Source organism: Podarcis melisellensis (genome assembly GCF_964234715.1).
Source record: "Podarcis melisellensis genome assembly, chromosome: 2".
Taxonomy (NCBI): Eukaryota; Metazoa; Chordata; class Lepidosauria; order Squamata; family Lacertidae; genus Podarcis; species Podarcis melisellensis.
The window spans coordinates 113,057,929-113,074,064 of NC_138529.1; the positions used below are offsets into that span (position 1 = coordinate 113,057,929).

At 48.1% G+C, this 16,136-nt stretch overlaps 3 protein-coding genes across 3 annotated transcripts in view; 1 reads left to right on the plus strand and 2 right to left on the minus strand.

Moving 5' to 3' along the window:
• The window catches only part of LOC309364519 (uncharacterized protein), a 110,062-nt gene that overhangs the window by 14,187 nt on the left and 79,739 nt on the right, over positions 1-16,136 (minus strand). The window lies entirely within an intron of this gene.
• LOC309364578 (uncharacterized protein) lies at positions 1,816-8,533 on the minus strand. Its single transcript, XM_081902193.1, has 4 exons — positions 8,086-8,533; positions 5,528-6,540; positions 4,616-4,724; positions 1,816-3,573 (listed from the first exon to the last, which is right to left on the minus strand). Exons 2-4 carry the CDS (start codon positions 6,329-6,331, stop codon positions 2,555-2,557), a joined length of 1,932 nt encoding a protein of 643 aa, XP_081758319.1. The 5' UTR covers positions 6,332-6,540; positions 8,086-8,533; the 3' UTR covers positions 1,816-2,554.
• On the plus strand, positions 8,665-16,067 carry LOC309364662 (uncharacterized protein). The gene is made up of 5 exons (XM_081902393.1): positions 8,665-8,824; positions 9,853-10,354; positions 12,198-12,949; positions 13,282-13,390; positions 14,973-16,067. Exons 2-5 carry the CDS (start codon positions 10,168-10,170, stop codon positions 15,662-15,664), a joined length of 1,740 nt encoding a protein of 579 aa, XP_081758519.1. The 5' UTR covers positions 8,665-8,824; positions 9,853-10,167; the 3' UTR covers positions 15,665-16,067.

Genomic DNA, 16,136 nt, shown 5'->3' on the forward strand with positions numbered 1-16,136 from the left:
CTCCAATGATCTTGCAACCATCGGGATGCCAAGCAGGAAAGTGGACTCAGGCGCTGCCTGTAAAGTCCTTTGTCACAAAGGCCTGTGCAGTAGGATCAGGGATAGCTCAGTCGTTAGAGCCCGAGACTCTTAATCTCAGGGTCCTGGGTTTGAGCCCCACGTTGGGCAAAGGATTCCTGCATTGCCCGGGGTTGGACTAGATGATCCTAGTGGTCCCTTCCAACTCCATAATTCTGTGACACCCAGTGCCTCACCTCAGATCGATCTTTGGAAGCAAAACCACCTCACGGCTGGAGTGGTCTTGCCAGCCTGGGAAGACACAGGCGAATGAAGGTTCTGAAAAGCCAAGATGGCTCTCTCCACCACCTCGACTGAGTGTAGCGGCCGTGAATGGGAAACTAAAGCTCCCAGGATACTTTGGGGGGAAGTCACGTGCTTTGAATGTGCACTGAACGTGCCAAAAATGTGCAGAGCGGACCTACCCTTCGAACCAAGATTTCCACTCGCTTTCCACATGTGTGGCAATGCTTAGACCATATATCCCTCCTAACAGCAGTAACGTTACAGTGGCAGCATGTGGAAAGTTGAGTGGGCCTCCGCAATGCCACGTAGGAGGTTCCCAAGAACCTCTAACCATTTTGCCTCCCTCCCCTCCTTTTCAGGTTTGAGGTACGGACACACAGACACCTCCATGGCTGAGTCCAATTTCTGGAATGTTGTGGGTGATATCAATATAGAGCAGGGGCAGGCAGCTTCTTTTAGCTCAAGGGCCACATTGCCTTGTGGGGCACCTGCCAGGGGCCAGGGGCGGGTGAGGCCAGAGGTGAAAGTGAGCAGAGCAACTGCTCTGATTCATACAACAGGCTACAGGCAATGGGTCAATGGACACACCACAGCGCCCCCTGCAGGCCGATCCCTGCTGCCAGTGGAAAGGAAGGGCAAATTTAGCTCGAAGCACAGCAATGTTCTCAAGGGATGGATTTTGTCCCAAAGGGACAGATGACAGTGAGATACTTACAAAGGAGGAAAGTGGGGTCAGTTCTACAGTGTGGCCTGAACCTGCCCAATTCCCCCTGCGCCCCCAGCCACGGAGAATCAACCTTAACTTTCTCAATCCCATCCTAAGGAAGCCTTGTTGAATCAGAACAAAAACCCATCCAGTCCGGAAATTTTCTCTGCAATGAAGCCAACCAGCTGCCTCTGGGTGGCCCCCACGGGTGGGATGTGAAGCAAAGGCCACCCCCCCCTCCCGATGGTTCCTCCCACCCACCAGGAAACCGGTCCTACACTACACCTGAACCCAGAAGCTTCATAAAGCTATGAAGACTAATTGCCACTAATGGACCTACCCTTTGTGAACTCGTCTGGCCGCCGCTTAATAACAAAAATGAGTGCTTTTTGTTTCTTGGTCAGGCAGGGGGAACCACGGGGAACCCTTGGACTCTCTATAAATTGCACCCCGTCTTCCCAAGCCACAACCCTCCTGGCTCTGCCTCTCTCCCCTGCCTAGAGTGTTTTCATGGTCCTCAACCTCCACTATAACGCCCGTTTCCTTGATGGAGGACACAGAAGGATGGAGCATGTTAGAATGTTCAAAGTGACCTGCATTCTGAGAATCCTTACAAACAACTCTCTAAGGTGGGCTGCTGTAGCTTAGGGTAGTTTAATCCGGGCTGTGGATTGTTTATGCTTCTTTTGCTGCCAGGAAAAAGGTATTTTCCCCCTTCTCCCATCTTTTATTGCTTATTGTTTTAACTTTTTTCACATATTGTCTTGTTTGTAAGCCACCCAGAGAATTTGTTGTTGAGTAGCTGCATTTTTATTTTAAAGACGATTTGTGGGTTAAGCAACACTCTCCTCTCAAAAGATCTGAACCATTTTGCTGCCCATCTTAATCCAGGATTCCACTTCCCAAAAAAGACCACCTAGATCAGCTTTTCCCAACTTAGGGCTCTCCAGCTGTTTTGGACTACAATTCCCATCAGCCCCTGCCAGCACTGGGAGGATGGGAGTTGTCAAAGCAGCTGGAGAGCATCAAACTGCAGGGGACATGGAATGATCTAGCTACTTACCATTAAGCTAACAAACATGGTTGGAATCAAACAACTGTTGCCTTGTGCCAGGCAGATGGTTTGAAGATATACTGCCCCTGCAACTGGAGTTTCTATCTAGCTATGGCATTGCTAAACCGCAGCTAGGGACACATTCCGCTAAAAGGAGGCCCATTTGTGTTCATGGGGAAGCAGCCTATGACAAGCTTCTTTGCTCCTCTGTTCTGCACTAGCCATCATACCGCTTCTAAAACTAACCGCCGATATAAGCCTGAAATCTCGCTTCCATTCCCCCTTACTATCCTATTCTCAGCCTACTTCTATTTTCCAAAAAACCACCAGACTAATCCTAGACCCTCCTCTATCCTCGCTTCCTGCCTGCACTGCGCAGGCCCTCCCGATTCCAAACACCTTAGGGACTAGCACCCTTTCTACGAGTGCTGAGATGGACCTGTGTGACCAGGAAAGGCTAAATCATAAAGGGACAGGGCAAGAGGCACCAGTCACAGAAGTGATACCCGGCCAGAGAGGTTGCTGGGCCCCTGCTCAGCAGCCTCCCAAGAATTCCCCACGCTGTAGCTCTCAGCAGAGTGGATTCTCTGATGTGTGGTAAGGGAGGAATGAGTGCTGAAGCTCCTCCCACACTCGTTGCAGATGTAAGGGGTGTATATCGAGTGCGTTCTCATGTGTCTTGTGAGCTTTGAGCTGGAAATGAACCTTTTCCCGCACTCGGTGCATCCGTACGGCCTCTCCCCTGTGTGGACTCTCTGGTGCGTGTTCCGGGTCGACAAGTGGCTGAAGCTTTTCCCACAGACGTTGCACAGGTAGGGCTTCTCGCCCGTGTGGATCCTCTGGTGTTTGCTGAGGTTCGAGCTGTAGCTGAAGCTCTTCCCGCACTCGGGGCAGCTGTAGGGCTTCTCGCCCGTGTGGACCCTCAGGTGTTTGGTGAGGTCTGAGTTCTGCTGGAAGCACTTCCCGCAGTCCGGGCAGCCGTAGCCATAGGGCATCTCTTCCATGTGGATCCTCTGGTGGGTGACCAGGCCTCGGTGCTGGCTGAAACAGGCCCCGCACTCGGAGCACACGTAGGGCATCTCACCGGTGTGGGTTCTCTGGTGGATGAGAAGGTTTGAGCGCTGAGCAAAGCACTTCCCGCACTCGGGGCACTGGTGCGGCTTCTCGCCCGAGTGGATTCTCTGATGTTTGAGAAGGTTCGAGCTCTGGCGGAAGCACTTCCCGCACTGGGGGCAAGGGTACGGCTTCTCGCCCGTGTGGATTCTCCGGTGGATGGTGAGGCTGGAGCGCTGAGTGAAGTGCTTCCCGCAATCTGGGCACTGGTGGGGACTCTCTGCCGCGTGGACTCGCTGGTGTTTAATGAGGGCCGGGTTTTGGTGGAAACCTTTCCTGCCCTCAGGACTCTGGAAGTGCCTTTCCCCCGGCCGGGCTCTGCTAGGAGTCTTCAGGCCGTTTTCTGTGCTCCGGTTTCCTCTCCTCTCCACGTAGTCACTGCTGGAGCTACCTTTGTCTAAAAGAAATGGGGGGAAAGAAGAGACCTCATGTTTCCTAATGGACTTGTGTCTCCCAATATGGGGGCAGAGATCCCGAGAAAACTGGCTAGTTGGTTTATGTACGTGACAACATCAGCTAGAACTTTGTATGCACAGAGGTGGAAAGAGGAAGGACTACCAACTAAGGGGGAAAGGCTTATGAAACTGATGGGCTATGCTGAAATGGCAAAATTAACCGCCAGATGAAGAGGGAATAATGACGAAGTGTTTAAGGAGGATTGGAGACCACTGATAGATCACCTATCAAAATATCACCAATATATGAAGTCGTGGTCAGGGTTTGAAATATAAAAGCTTCAACGATAGCAAGGTTTAGATAATTAAAATATCTGTGTTATAAAACAGCTAATAAAAAGGAATAAACAACAAACACCAGGAAAGTAAAGAAGAAACTTTGTATGTTTTTTAAAAAAATGTATATGATGAGAAATGCTTTGGAATATTGTTCGAGACTTAATAAAAATGATATATACTTGTGTCTCCCAAGATGCTGAAGAGAAAGAAACCCTTTTCACATGAGCCAATAGTTTTTCAGAGGGCAGAATGAATAGGCCCAGAAATCATGCTCCAACCCCAAATCCCATCTAGACTGCTTTACTATAGTCTAGTTTTCAAAGAAGCAGACCTCTGCCTGAGCTGTATCATTTGGACTGCAAAGGAAGGTTCGTCTCATATACCCGAGATGAGGAACCTAGAGCCCTCCAGTTGTTCTATTGCTCCCATAATCCTGACTGTTGACCATGCTTGCTAGGGCTGATGGGAGTTGTAGTTCAGCAATGGGATGGAGCCTTGGCCTTCCTGGGCCCAGCCCAAATCCGCGGCTGTTTCTTGTCAGTCCTTTCATGGAAAGAAAGGGCTTGGGTAGGTGAGCATCCAGATGGCATCACCACTCTCAAAGCTACTGCAAACCAATCACGCTCCCAAGACGGAAGTAGCCAGGCCAAGGCCCTAAGAAACACGTAATAAACTCTGACGCCAAAAAAGGCAGCAAATCCTTACCCAGTGCTCTGGCTTCCTCTTGCTTCACCTCTCTGCACAGCCGCTTCAGTCCGGGACCCATGGGAGATGGCTTTACCTCGGGACGATTCACAGCCGGGGCTTCCAGTGCCTGCACCAGCAGTTAATTTAAATGTACGAACGGGGGAAAGAAATGAGTTTGGCTTGCTTCTCGATGCAAACCTACATCATTTGCACTTCCTAACTTAATACACAAACCAGTACACAGATGTCGTAAGAACATGGTGATTCAAGCCAATGGCCCATTTGGTCCAGCATCCTGTTCCCGCAGGTGATAGGAAGCCTATATGCAGGACCAGAGAACCAAAGCATTCTCCCTAACTAGCAACCCTAGCAGGTGGCATTCAGAGGCACATTGCCCCTGGCAGTGGAGGGAGAACACAGCCCTCGTGGCGAAGTAGCCAATGATAGCCCTCTCCTCAATGAATGTTCCTAATCCTCTTTTAAAGCCATCCAAGTGCTGGTCATCACTGCTTCCGGTGAGAGCAAATTCCACATTTCAACTATGTGCTAATAATAATAATAATAATAATTATTATTTTATTTATATCCCGCCCTCCGCAGTCGAAGCCAGGCTCAGAGCGGCTAACAACAATAAAAGTAACACAGTTTACATAAAATCACAATCAGTTAATTGAAATGCATTCTAAAATCAATTCATTCTAAAATTGATTCAAGAAACATGAAATCCCTGATATTTGCAGATACTCACGTGGTTTTAAATTACATTTGTCTGCATGCAAATGAGTGGTGCAGGTAGGAAACCAAACACACATGTTACGCAAAGCTCAAGGAATTTGGTTTCTGAGAGCCATCTCTGTGCAGCACTTTTGTGAAATATTGAGCTCCGAGGCAACCACGCAAGCTACCCGGAACAAGATTAAGGGAAGTTACCTGTTTTTCCTTCCTCTCGGCCTCTCGCCGCCTCAGCAGGAATGCCTCGGCCAGCGGCACTGCTTGGGCGCAGGTCTCCGGGTCGTGTTCCCTCACCCAGCTCTGGATTTCCTGGGGCAGGAGGGTGAGGAACTGCTCGAGAACCAGGAGGTCCAGGATCTGCTCCTTGGTGTGCTTCTCCGGCTTCAGCCAACTGCGGCACAGCTCACGGAGCTGGCCGCACACCTCCCGGGGACCCTTGGCCTCGTGGTAGCGGAACTGCCGGAAGCGCTGGCGCTGCGTCTCCATGCGGATGGCATCCACCTTCAAAATGGCCGCCTTGACTTTGCCGTACTCCCCTCGGTCCTGCAGGCTGAGGTTGCTGTAGGCCTCTTTGGCCTCCCGGCTCAGGACAGGTAGCAAGCGGGCCAGCCACTCCCGTCGAGGCAAGTGGCAGGTCCCAGCTAGCCGCTCAAAGGAGGCGAAGAAGGCCTTGTTGTCCCCCCATGGCGCAGCCTCCTCTGTCACTGGTGGGTTGCCCCATCCCAAGTGAGAGGACTGCATGGCTCGGAGGAACTCTTGCCACTGGGCTTCCCAGCATTCGGGCAAACCCTCATCGGGCTCCTGTTTCACTTGCAACGGAGCAGCCCAGTCAAGTAACTCTCTGATGGTCCCAACCTGAAGGACACGAGGAGATTTCCCCGCTTTTTCTGCTCCCTCGGCTGGCTTGGGGCCTGCTGGGTCACGTTCCTCCATTTTGACACTGGAAGGCGCTGGTGTGGCCTGGCATCTGCCAGCCGGTGCAGACCCTTTCTTGGTTGCCATTTCCTCTCAGAGAAAAGAGTGGAGCTCTGGACTTGTAGACACCCTTTCCCCAAGAATTTGTTGGAATCTTCCGGATTCCTCTTTGGTGCTCTCACAGCACTCCTCTGCAATATGGTCAAAAGAAGAGGTAGTTTTCCATAGAAGTGGGGATTTTGTGTTTTTAAACCAGCGGTACGTCACACAACATACTTATGCAGTGAAGCTTCTCTCTGAGGGGGGGAAAAACGAGCACAGGCTGTGAGAAACATAACTTACTACCCTACCAACGGCCAAGTTAAATTCAAAGGGATTTACTCCCTGTAAGCAGGTGCAGGATTGGAACCTAAACTGATGTTGATTGTTATTGTTTTACTGCTGGTTTTAACTGTATTTTGCTAATGTTATTTATTTATTCATTCATTTATCACGTGCCCTTTACCCATAGGTCTCGTGGCAGGTTACAGGATCAAAACACAATATCAGTTTTTAAAACAACAACAACTTAACATGATAAAAATAAATTGTAAATGAAGTTAGCGCTTTGGGGTCATGAAAGTTTGGATGCAAGGTTGAAGGAGCGTCTCCACCCCCATCATTCAGCCCTTTTGGCGGTTCCCACTGCCAAAAGTGAAGTTACAGGGAACCAGGCAGAGGGCCTTCTCAGTAGTGGCGCCTGCCCTGTGGAATACCCTCCCACCAGATGTCAAGGAAATAGACAACTTTCTGACTTTTAGAAGACATCTGATGGCAGCCCTGTTTACGGAAGTTTTAATGACTGATGTTTTAATGTATTTTTAATATTTTGTTGGAAGCCACCCAGAGTGGGAAACCCAGCCAGATGGGCAGGGTATAAATAAATTATTTATTATTATTATTATTATTATTATTATTAGAGGGGAAGTAACAACGAATTGCTGCCATGTAGCAGCAAACTCAGGGTATGTTAATAAATGGCCTGGGTAAATATAGACATTTTTAGCTGGCACCAAAAACCCACAAAGATTTGTCGCTGCTCAAATCTCTACACGGATAATGCCATTTCCCGTGTCACCACATATTTAGTTTTAGCATTGGGGTGGCATCCCCAGCATTTCTTAGCAAGTGGATAAGTTAGTCAGGGAGAAGGCACTTTTGGGGATGGGTGGCCTGTGGCAACCCCAGATGCCGGTGGACTACAAATCCCATCATTCTTGGCCACTGGCCATACTGACAGGAGTCTGAGTCCAACATCAGGCTCACCCTCTCCGATCTGGGTCCCACGCTGCTGCTCCGAGCTTTGCAGGTTAATATGCAAGTGGCTTAGACCTGGGCTTGTGTGCATGCCCACTTGTCTGATCTGCAGGCTACAAAGGGAGGGGGAAAGCAAACAAGCAACGTATACACACAGAGAGAAAGGGCCTGTTTATTTAGCAGCGCCGGGCCTTGCCCTGCTGCACCCCTTTTGATCCGCAGCAAACCAGCAGGTGATCCGCGCCGATCTCCACGCCGGCTAAACAGCAGCTCCTGCGGGCTTAATTCCTGCAGGTTAGCGCCGCCATTTAAAGGCAAACGCCTATAGGGAAGGCGATGGGAAGGCGATCTGACAGTTCTGGACCTATTGGTCTCTTTCTTCTCTGGAAATCAGCCCTTTTGCAAACCACTTGCTCCCAGGCTGAACTTGATGGTTGCAAAGAAATGAGATTTCAGATTGCATCCTCCCTCCAAGTCCAGTTTTTTTCTGCTCTCTGAAAAGCAGCAACAAATCCACCCCTCCCCCTTTGCAATTATTTACTCACCTTTCCTCCAAATGCACAGACCTCCCCCAACAATACTACTCCTGGGAAATCCCAAAGCCAATTTTTTTCTTTTTCTTTCTCCCCAGAGTAGCTAGAACAGAACAGGAAGGTGCGTCCAGTATTTAAATCCCCCCAAAAAACACTCTCCAAGAGTCCTGGGCCTCTCTAGGCAATGGGGCCGTCTCTAGGTTTAACCCTTGGAGCGCCTCGCCCGAGAGACAAGAGACGGAGAAGGATGAGAAAAACCAAGGAGAGCAACTTCTTTTTCCGGGTTTGCAAGTAAAACAAAACAACACAACGCAACTTTATCTTTCCTGCACAAAAGCAGGCACTGAGGCTACAATCCCAGGGTTGCAACAATATAATATTATATAATATTAACAATAACAAGAATAGTAACAAGAATATGCAATTTTTAAAAATCAGAACTTTCCAAGGATAAATAAAACAAGTTGAAAAGCATTTGGATTAGAGCATTTGCCCCTTAGTGGCTCCTCGCTTTGTTAGGCGTGGGGTTAAAGCGGTTAAATGGACTGAGCTGAGATTCCTAGAGGGACCCCGGTTTATTTATCAGCGCTCCCTTCCTTTTCCTGCCGCTGCCTCTCTATGGCTGGATAATAATAATAATAATAATTAATAATAATAAGGAGAAGCAGCCTTTTGCATGGTCTAAACTTGGGTGAATCTCTGGGATCTCCTGCAAGGGAGAAGCTGCAGCAGAGACAGATGCTGGAAAGAGGTGAGTGGTTGCAGGGGGATGAAAGAAAGGGGAGAGATCAGAGGGGAGAGCAAAGATCTGGTGCTTTGCAGGGCAGAAGGCAGACGTCCCCAAACACGCGCTCTGGGTTAGGGGGTGGGGGGGTGGCTGGGTGGGTGAAATCTGTGGCCCTTCAGATGTTGGGCTCCCAGCTCCCATCAGTCCCCAGTCAGCACAGGCAACATAGCTAGGAAGGGTGGGGGGCTGTAGCCCAACAACATCTAGAGCAGTGTTTTTCAACCTTTTTTGGGCAAAGGCACACTTGTTTCATGAAAAAAATCACGAGGCACACCACCATTAGAAAATGTTAAAAAATTTAACTCTGTGCCTATATTGACTATATATAAAGTAATTCTCTTGAATAGGAATCAAATAAACACAAAGAAAGTATTTTATAATTACTTTATTATGAAATAGTAAGTAAACAGAAATATGAAAAATTATAAAATACTTTATTTTTAAATCTTTCGAATTTTTCAATTTTTCCCACGGCACACCAGGCAACATCTAGTGTGCCGCGGAACAGTGGTTGAAAAACACAGATCTAGAGATCCACAGCTTCCCCCATGCCTGCCCCTAACTCGAAGGTTGTCTGTCCAGCTGCCTCCCCCGCCCCCAGGCCTGCCCCTCTGCCTAGCCCCGAGAAGGGCTGTGGCTGGGTGGTAAGGGCATCTGCTTGGCATGCAGAAGGTCATAGGGCAACTCCAGACTGACCAATTCACTTGTACATAAAAGGGTGGTTGTTGCATTTAACTCTTATTGCAGAGAATTTAGATGATCAAAACGCAGAAAGAATTTTGTGTGTTATGAGGTTTACTTTAGGTTTCCCGTGGTTGTCAAGAGGCTTTAAAGGGAGTCCAAAAACGGTTAGAATGAAAAAACAAAAACTCAGGAGGTTAAAGATTGGGAAAAGGCTTACTTTAGCTTTGAGGGGTCTTTTTTTTCCTTTAAAAAAAGAATAAAGCGGTGTATAAATTTTATGAAATGTGTTTCTCATGTATTTCCCATAGTTCATTAAATAATGCCAAGATATCGCACGTTTCCTATTTCTGAGGTGACCCCTTTGCTTGTTGAAGAAAGGGAAGCAATAGTGCAGGAGAATGGAAAAATTTCTGGAAGAAACCACATGGTTTGGAGAAGACTTAGTGAGAAACTTGCAAAGAAGAAAATCAACATTTCTGCATACAATCTGTACCTAGCTGTCCTCGGGGGTTCCCTATGAGGTGTACCAGACCTTGGGAGTTTGTACAGAACCTGTTGCTTCTGACCAGGAAAATCATGAGCATTCATCAACTTTATCCTCTGATGAGTCCAGAGACCACAACATGGATGGAAACACTGAGGAAAGCGAGGAGGAGGAGTGCTTTTTGAGCAATCAAAAAATTATTGATGAAACTCTGGACAGAAAGAAATTCACAGTCACATTTTCTACAGAGGAATGGGCTGAGAATTCACCAGAAGATTTGACATACAGGAGCAGGAGAGAGAACTCCATTCGAACCTACAATATAGGTAGGTATGGACTCACAAGCTAAATAGTCATGTGTGGTCTCATTTGGAATTGCCGTGTATGGTAAGATATAGGGGAGGTAAGATCTCTGTGTCAGACCAGGCCCCAAATTACAGTGGTACCTCGGGTTACATATGCTTCAGGTTACATACGCTTCAGGTTACAGACTCCGCCAACCCAGAAATAGTACCTCGGGTTAAGAACTTTGCTTCAGGATGAGAACAGAAAACATGCTCCAGTGGCGCAGCGGCAGCAGGAGGCCCCATTAGCTAAAGTGGTGCTTCAGGTTAAGAACAGACCTCCGGAACGAATTAAGTACTTAACCTGAGGTACCACCTGGGACACAGGTGGCGCTGTGGGTTAAAGCCTCAGCGCCTAGGACTTGCTGATCGAAAGGTCGGCAGTTCGAATCCCTGCTGCGGGGTGCGCTCCCGCTGCTCGGTCCCAGCGCCTGCCAACCTAGCAGTTCGAAAGCACCTCCAGGTGCAAGTAGATAAATAGGGACCGCTTACCAGCGGGAAGGTAAACGGCGTTTCCGTGTGCAGCTCTGGCTCGCCAGAGCAGCGATGTCACACTGGCCATGTGACCCGGAAGTGTCTCCGGACAGCGCTGGCCCCTGGCCTCTTAAGTGAGATGGGCGCACAACCCCAGAGTCTGTCAAGACTGGCCCGTACGGGCAGGGGTACCTTTACCTTTACTTTACCTTTACCACTGTATTTGAAAGTGACAGGAGAATGCAAGTCACAGTTTATCGGATGCATTAAAGCAATGCCACCAGCAGAAGGTCCAGTAGTAATGCAATGTTTTTATAAGAGGTGCTTCAATGATAAGCATCAACCAAACCTGAAAAGAAAACTGTCTTGAGTTGCAAGATATAAAAAAAATAAAAAAAATTGTCCAGTAGCACTTTAGAGACCAACTAAGTTTGTTCTGGGTATAAGTTTTTGTGTGCATGCACACTTTTTTGATATCTGAAGAAGTGTGCATGCGCATGAAAACTTATACTCGGAACAAACTTAGTTGGCCTCAGAGGTGCTACTGAACAATTTTTTTATTTTTATATATATTTAGACTGCGTCAGACCAACACGGCTACCTACCTGAATCTGGAGTTGCAAGAGAGAGAGCTTTTTAAAAAGGCAAATGGAAATATGTCAGCAACTGCTCTTTGTCACCAATATTCAGATGCCAGTATGACATTTGGTGATCCTGAACCTAGTCATCTGCCTGCAAGTAATGTCTTGCAGGTAGCAAAGTGTAAAGCTGTGAAGGGAACTCACTTGCAGGGGGGTTTTTTGCAGGGTTTTTGCTGCAAAACTTTTGCCAAAGTTTGGTGCCAGTTTGGAGTGAATCGGACAAGGTTGGGTTTTTGGTGACCCCGTGACCCCCAGGTTTGAGTGTCAATTGCTCCGTTTGTGGGGCACTGCAAAATGCTGGGGGTTGCTGCAAAACATTTGCCATGACAACCCCCATTTTGAAATATCAGTTACTCCATGGGGTGCTGCAAAATGCGGGGCTTTCACTGCAAAATGACTTTGACACCAGTTTTGAGGGGATCCCAGATTTTGGTGTTTGTAGTTAACGCAGCTGAAAAGACTGACGTTTGGAGGGGATGTGTTGTGAATGTAACTGGAAATGTTTTTTACCTGTAACTGTTTTTAGAATGCATCCCTGTGAATGTGCTTACTGTCCTGGCTCCTTGTACAGGAAGGGTGGGATATCAGTTCAAATAAAACAAATCATTAATAATTTGGGTTCCTTCAACGAAAGTGATGGGCAGTAGATTCAGGACAGGTCAGAAGCAAGGACTACTTCACACGCTCCCTTTTTGTTTGCTTGCTTTCAGAACTTGAGAAGGAATTTTCAGAACCAAACAAAATGGAAGAACTGAGCCTAGCGGGCCCTGAGGCCAAAGAGGAATTCGAGGCAGGAGGACAAGATCTTTGTGTTGTGCAGGTTGGGACCGTCCAGGAGCTTCTGACCAGGGCAGCCCCGCCACAAATTAAAAAGGAACCAGATGAGGCGCTTCAACAGCACTGGGAGACCCAGTGGCAGGAGTTCCTGAGGAGGATGCAGTCTCCTCAGTCGGAATGGGGGCGGCAAAGCCCACGTCTACCTCAGCTCTGGTCAAAGGACGATGCTGAGGACTTCCAGGCCTCTGTCAAGGCCATTGTGGATACCATCTGGTGGCCTGCAGGAGAGCGCATGGCCCAACCCTTTCCAGGCCTACTCAGAGAGTCCAATGAGGCCAGTCTGGATCCTTCTGTGAAAGTGAAGGAAGAGGTTCCGGATGAGGAAGACATCACCAGCTTGGAGTTGCGTTGCCGGCGCTTCCGGCAGTTTGGCTACAAGGAGGCTGGGGGCCCCCGAGAGGGCTTGAGCCGACTCCGTGAACTTTGCCACCGGTGGCTGGCACCAGATGCACACACCAAAGAGCAGATTCTGGATCTGGTGATCTTGGAGCAGTTCCTGGCCATCCTGCCTCCGGAAATGCAGAGCTGGGTGAGAGAACGGGGCCCCGAGACCTGCGCCCGAGCGGTGGCTCTGGCAGAGGACTTCTTGCTGAGGCTGCGTGAGGTCAAGGTGCCAGGACGAAAGGTGAGGGTACTCGGTGTGGCTAAATTGCCAGGAGTTCTGTTCCTCCATCTCAATAGCCCCCTTTATATCTTGGTCTTCTAGAGAGGTAACGCCAGAAAGGAGAGACAGACTGGAGCTGTCCCCAGGTTGTTGGCCTTCGCTGGTAGCCAGGGAAGCTGGTGCCCCTGCCGCACCTTTTCCCCTTCAATTCAGGCTCTGTCGTCTCTCCCCTTAAGAAAAGGTGCAAGCAAAAGGGGGAGAGGAGCTTGCCCTCAAAGGAAATGGCTCCCCAGGTTTCCGAGTGGTAGCATTGCAAAAGCATTCATCGCAAAACCATCCATTTCTTGTTCCAGGTACAGGGGCCTTTGGACGAAGTGGCTGCTAATTCCCCCAAGGCAGAATGGGATCTGTTAAATACCGTGGAGTCGCCTTTGCCTATGGAGGTCAAGCCGGAGGAGGATGGTGAGGCCAGCTTGCTGGTTAAAGGTTTGTTACCATATTGGCCTGAAAATAAGCAGCACCCGAATATAAGCCGCTGTGGCGATCACACAGGGTCCCCGGACATTTGACGGTCTATTGATCCCTGTGCCACCACTGTGATCGCTTCCCCTCTGCCACCAACCCATTTCTCTCGGGTACACACTGAGTCCAGACAGTTGTTAACATTAAACCAAATAAACAAGTTTATTTTATAAGCATTAACAAGTTTATGGTTTCAGATAATTTTTCTTGTCAGTTTCTTAACCTTAGTTTCTTTACCGGCCTATACCTTCCTAATACCTTCTAACTGATTATCCCAGCTGTTTAAGTGACTCCTCTTAACAGATTCTCTCTCACACATCAAACTAGCCCAACCCACAGACTTATCCTCCCTCTCCCTTCTCTAACTCCAGACTGACTTATTCACAACTCTAACTATAACTCCTCCACTTGGGTTCCTATTGGTTAATCATTTTACACTTAGTTAACCCTTTCCTTATGACCCAGTATGATGTCACACACCTAGGAGGGCAAATGCCACAGCCGCACCTTTAAAATTCAGGGGGGGGGGGAGAGAGAAAAAGACAACACCCGAATATAAGCCGCTCTCTTAAAATTCTGCAGGCATTCACACCCATTCCGTTTTACAGTATGTCTGTTTCAGCAGCAATATCGTAAAAGCCCATTTTTGTAAGATCGCGAATTTAAACCGCACATTAACTTTTCACGGTCAGAATTTGGGCGAAAAAGTGAGGCTTATATTCAGGCCAATACGGTAATTATGAATGTAATTATTTCAAGCATTTGTACCTTGGGGTGCGCTGGGAATGGTTTCCAGAACAGCTTACAGATCGTCACTGCCCTCATAGACTCATAGTCTAAAAAACATGCTGTGTTATGTTTTATTTATATATTTGTAGGAATTTTTCTAAACCACCAACCAAAAAAAAAAAAAAAAGACTACCACTATGATGACGTGTAATATAAATGTTAAAGCATCATAAAATTATAAAACCAGACAATTATTCATACACTGATTTGGGGGCCAAAGACTCCCGAGTCGTGAATGTTACATTAATACACAAGTAAGATACAGTAAAAGTATAATAAATCAGTCAAAACAATATAACATAACAAAAATACTTGAGATGAAAGGGAAAAGGGGCAGAAGCACAGGGCTAGGTTTTTGTTCTTACAGCTATGTTTCTTATAGCTACCAGGTTGGATAAAAACAGTTCAGGATTCCTAATGGAATGACTGCAGTTAGGTAGCAATTAAGAATGGGAAAACATTTTTTTTCTATTTCCGCTGTATTTGTCGTATGCGGTGCCCTTTCTGTTCTGCTACAGTTTGCCTCCTGCCAAAAACTACATTATTTGTCTCACTTCCCTTTGTGCTGAAATTACATATCTTACATAAATTAGGTTGCCATTAATGTTATTCCACCCTGTTCGTTTCAGTGCAAAGGAAACACAATACATATGGGCAAAAACACATCATTGATTATTTAGAATTATAGAACTGTAGAGGGTATATGACTCGTGTCCTTAATTCTCTGTTCCAGAAGCTGATGGGCACATTTGGATGGACGTTGGCTTGAAAAGACCCAAGAAAGTTGATGGGATGCCATTGACAGGAGCCCAAGGGGGTCTGGAGGAGCTAGAAGAGGCACCAGGGAGACAGATGTGCCCCTCAGAACAGCCAGAGGAGACAGAAGGCCGAGCATTCCTGTATAACAAAGGTTTCAATTGGTGTCCCTCCCAAAAGGGCCTTTTGAAAGTTGTGGGAGAGAAAACAGGCACCAGCAGTGAGAAAAGCTGCCCTCCGAGAGCGGACCTTCCCAAGAAAGCCCAGAAGATGTATGAATGCGCCTACTGCGGCAAAATCTGCAACAACAGCGCTCACCTGGTGATCCACGAGAGAATCCACACAGGCGAGAAGCCGCATAAATGCTCCGAGTGCGGGAAAAGCTTCACCCAGAAAGGAAACCTTACCACACACAAGAGAATCCATATGGGGGAGAAGCCCCACGAGTGCCAGGACTGCGGGAAAAGCTTCAGTCGGAGGCAGCAGCTCGTGAGGCACGAGAGGATCCACTCGGGAGAGAAGCCCTACAGATGCGCCGTCTGCGGGAAAAGCTTCTGCCGGAAGGACTCTCTCATCACCCACAACGGGACCCATGTGCGGGAGAAGTCCTTCGAGTGCTCTGACTTTGGGGAAGGCTTCCCTTCTAATGCTGGACTTCAAAAAACGTAATATATCCACCAGGTCATAGACATGTTCATAATGGGGGATTCAACTGTATGGACATCCATGATTGGAGTGTCAGACTGGGACTGGGGTGACACTCTGCCTGGCCTACCTCGTAGGGTTGGTGTGAGGCTCAAATGGGCAGTGGTGTAACACTGTGTGCTGCCCTAAGCTCCTTAGAGCAACCTCCCCAAACCTGCTGCCCTACGGATATTTTTTGGGACTACAACTCCCCAGGTCAGGAAGGGGGGTGCTTTAATGAGATGGGGGGAAACCCTGCTAGATTGGGCCAAAGACATCCCTGTTCTCACAGGGGCCAAACTTAGGGAAAGCGTTCCTTTTAGGCAGTGGGGGGCTGGGAGCCCTCAAGCTCCCGGGTGCAAGAGTGCTGTCTCCCCACTTGTGATTCCCAGTAATTGCGTATACAGCAGCATACTGCCTCCAAAATACTTCAGTTGTTGCTAATAGCCATGAATAG

What these genes read in the sequence shown, in the direction of transcription:
- LOC309364578 (XM_081902193.1), bottom strand. Translation starts at nt 6,331, where the DNA reads ATGGCAACCAAGAAAGGGTCTGCACCGGCTGGCAGATGCCAGGCCACA. An exon ending in CCGAGAGGAAGGAAAAACAG is followed by an intron (nt 4,725 to 5,527) that starts GTAACTTCCCTT and finishes CTGCTGGTGCAG; the next exon opens with GCACTGGAAGCCCCGGCTGT. An exon ending in AGAGGAAGCCAGAGCACTGG is followed by an intron (nt 3,574 to 4,615) that starts GTAAGGATTTGC and finishes CATTTCTTTTAG; the next exon opens with ACAAAGGTAGCTCCAGCAGT.
- LOC309364662 (XM_081902393.1), top strand. Translation starts at nt 10,168, where the DNA reads ATGGATGGAAACACTGAGGAAAGCGAGGAGGAGGAGTGCTTTTTGAGC. An exon ending in CATTCGAACCTACAATATAG is followed by an intron (nt 10,355 to 12,197) that starts GTAGGTATGGAC and finishes GCTTGCTTTCAG; the next exon opens with AACTTGAGAAGGAATTTTCA. An exon ending in TCAAGGTGCCAGGACGAAAG is followed by an intron (nt 12,950 to 13,281) that starts GTGAGGGTACTC and finishes TTCTTGTTCCAG; the next exon opens with GTACAGGGGCCTTTGGACGA.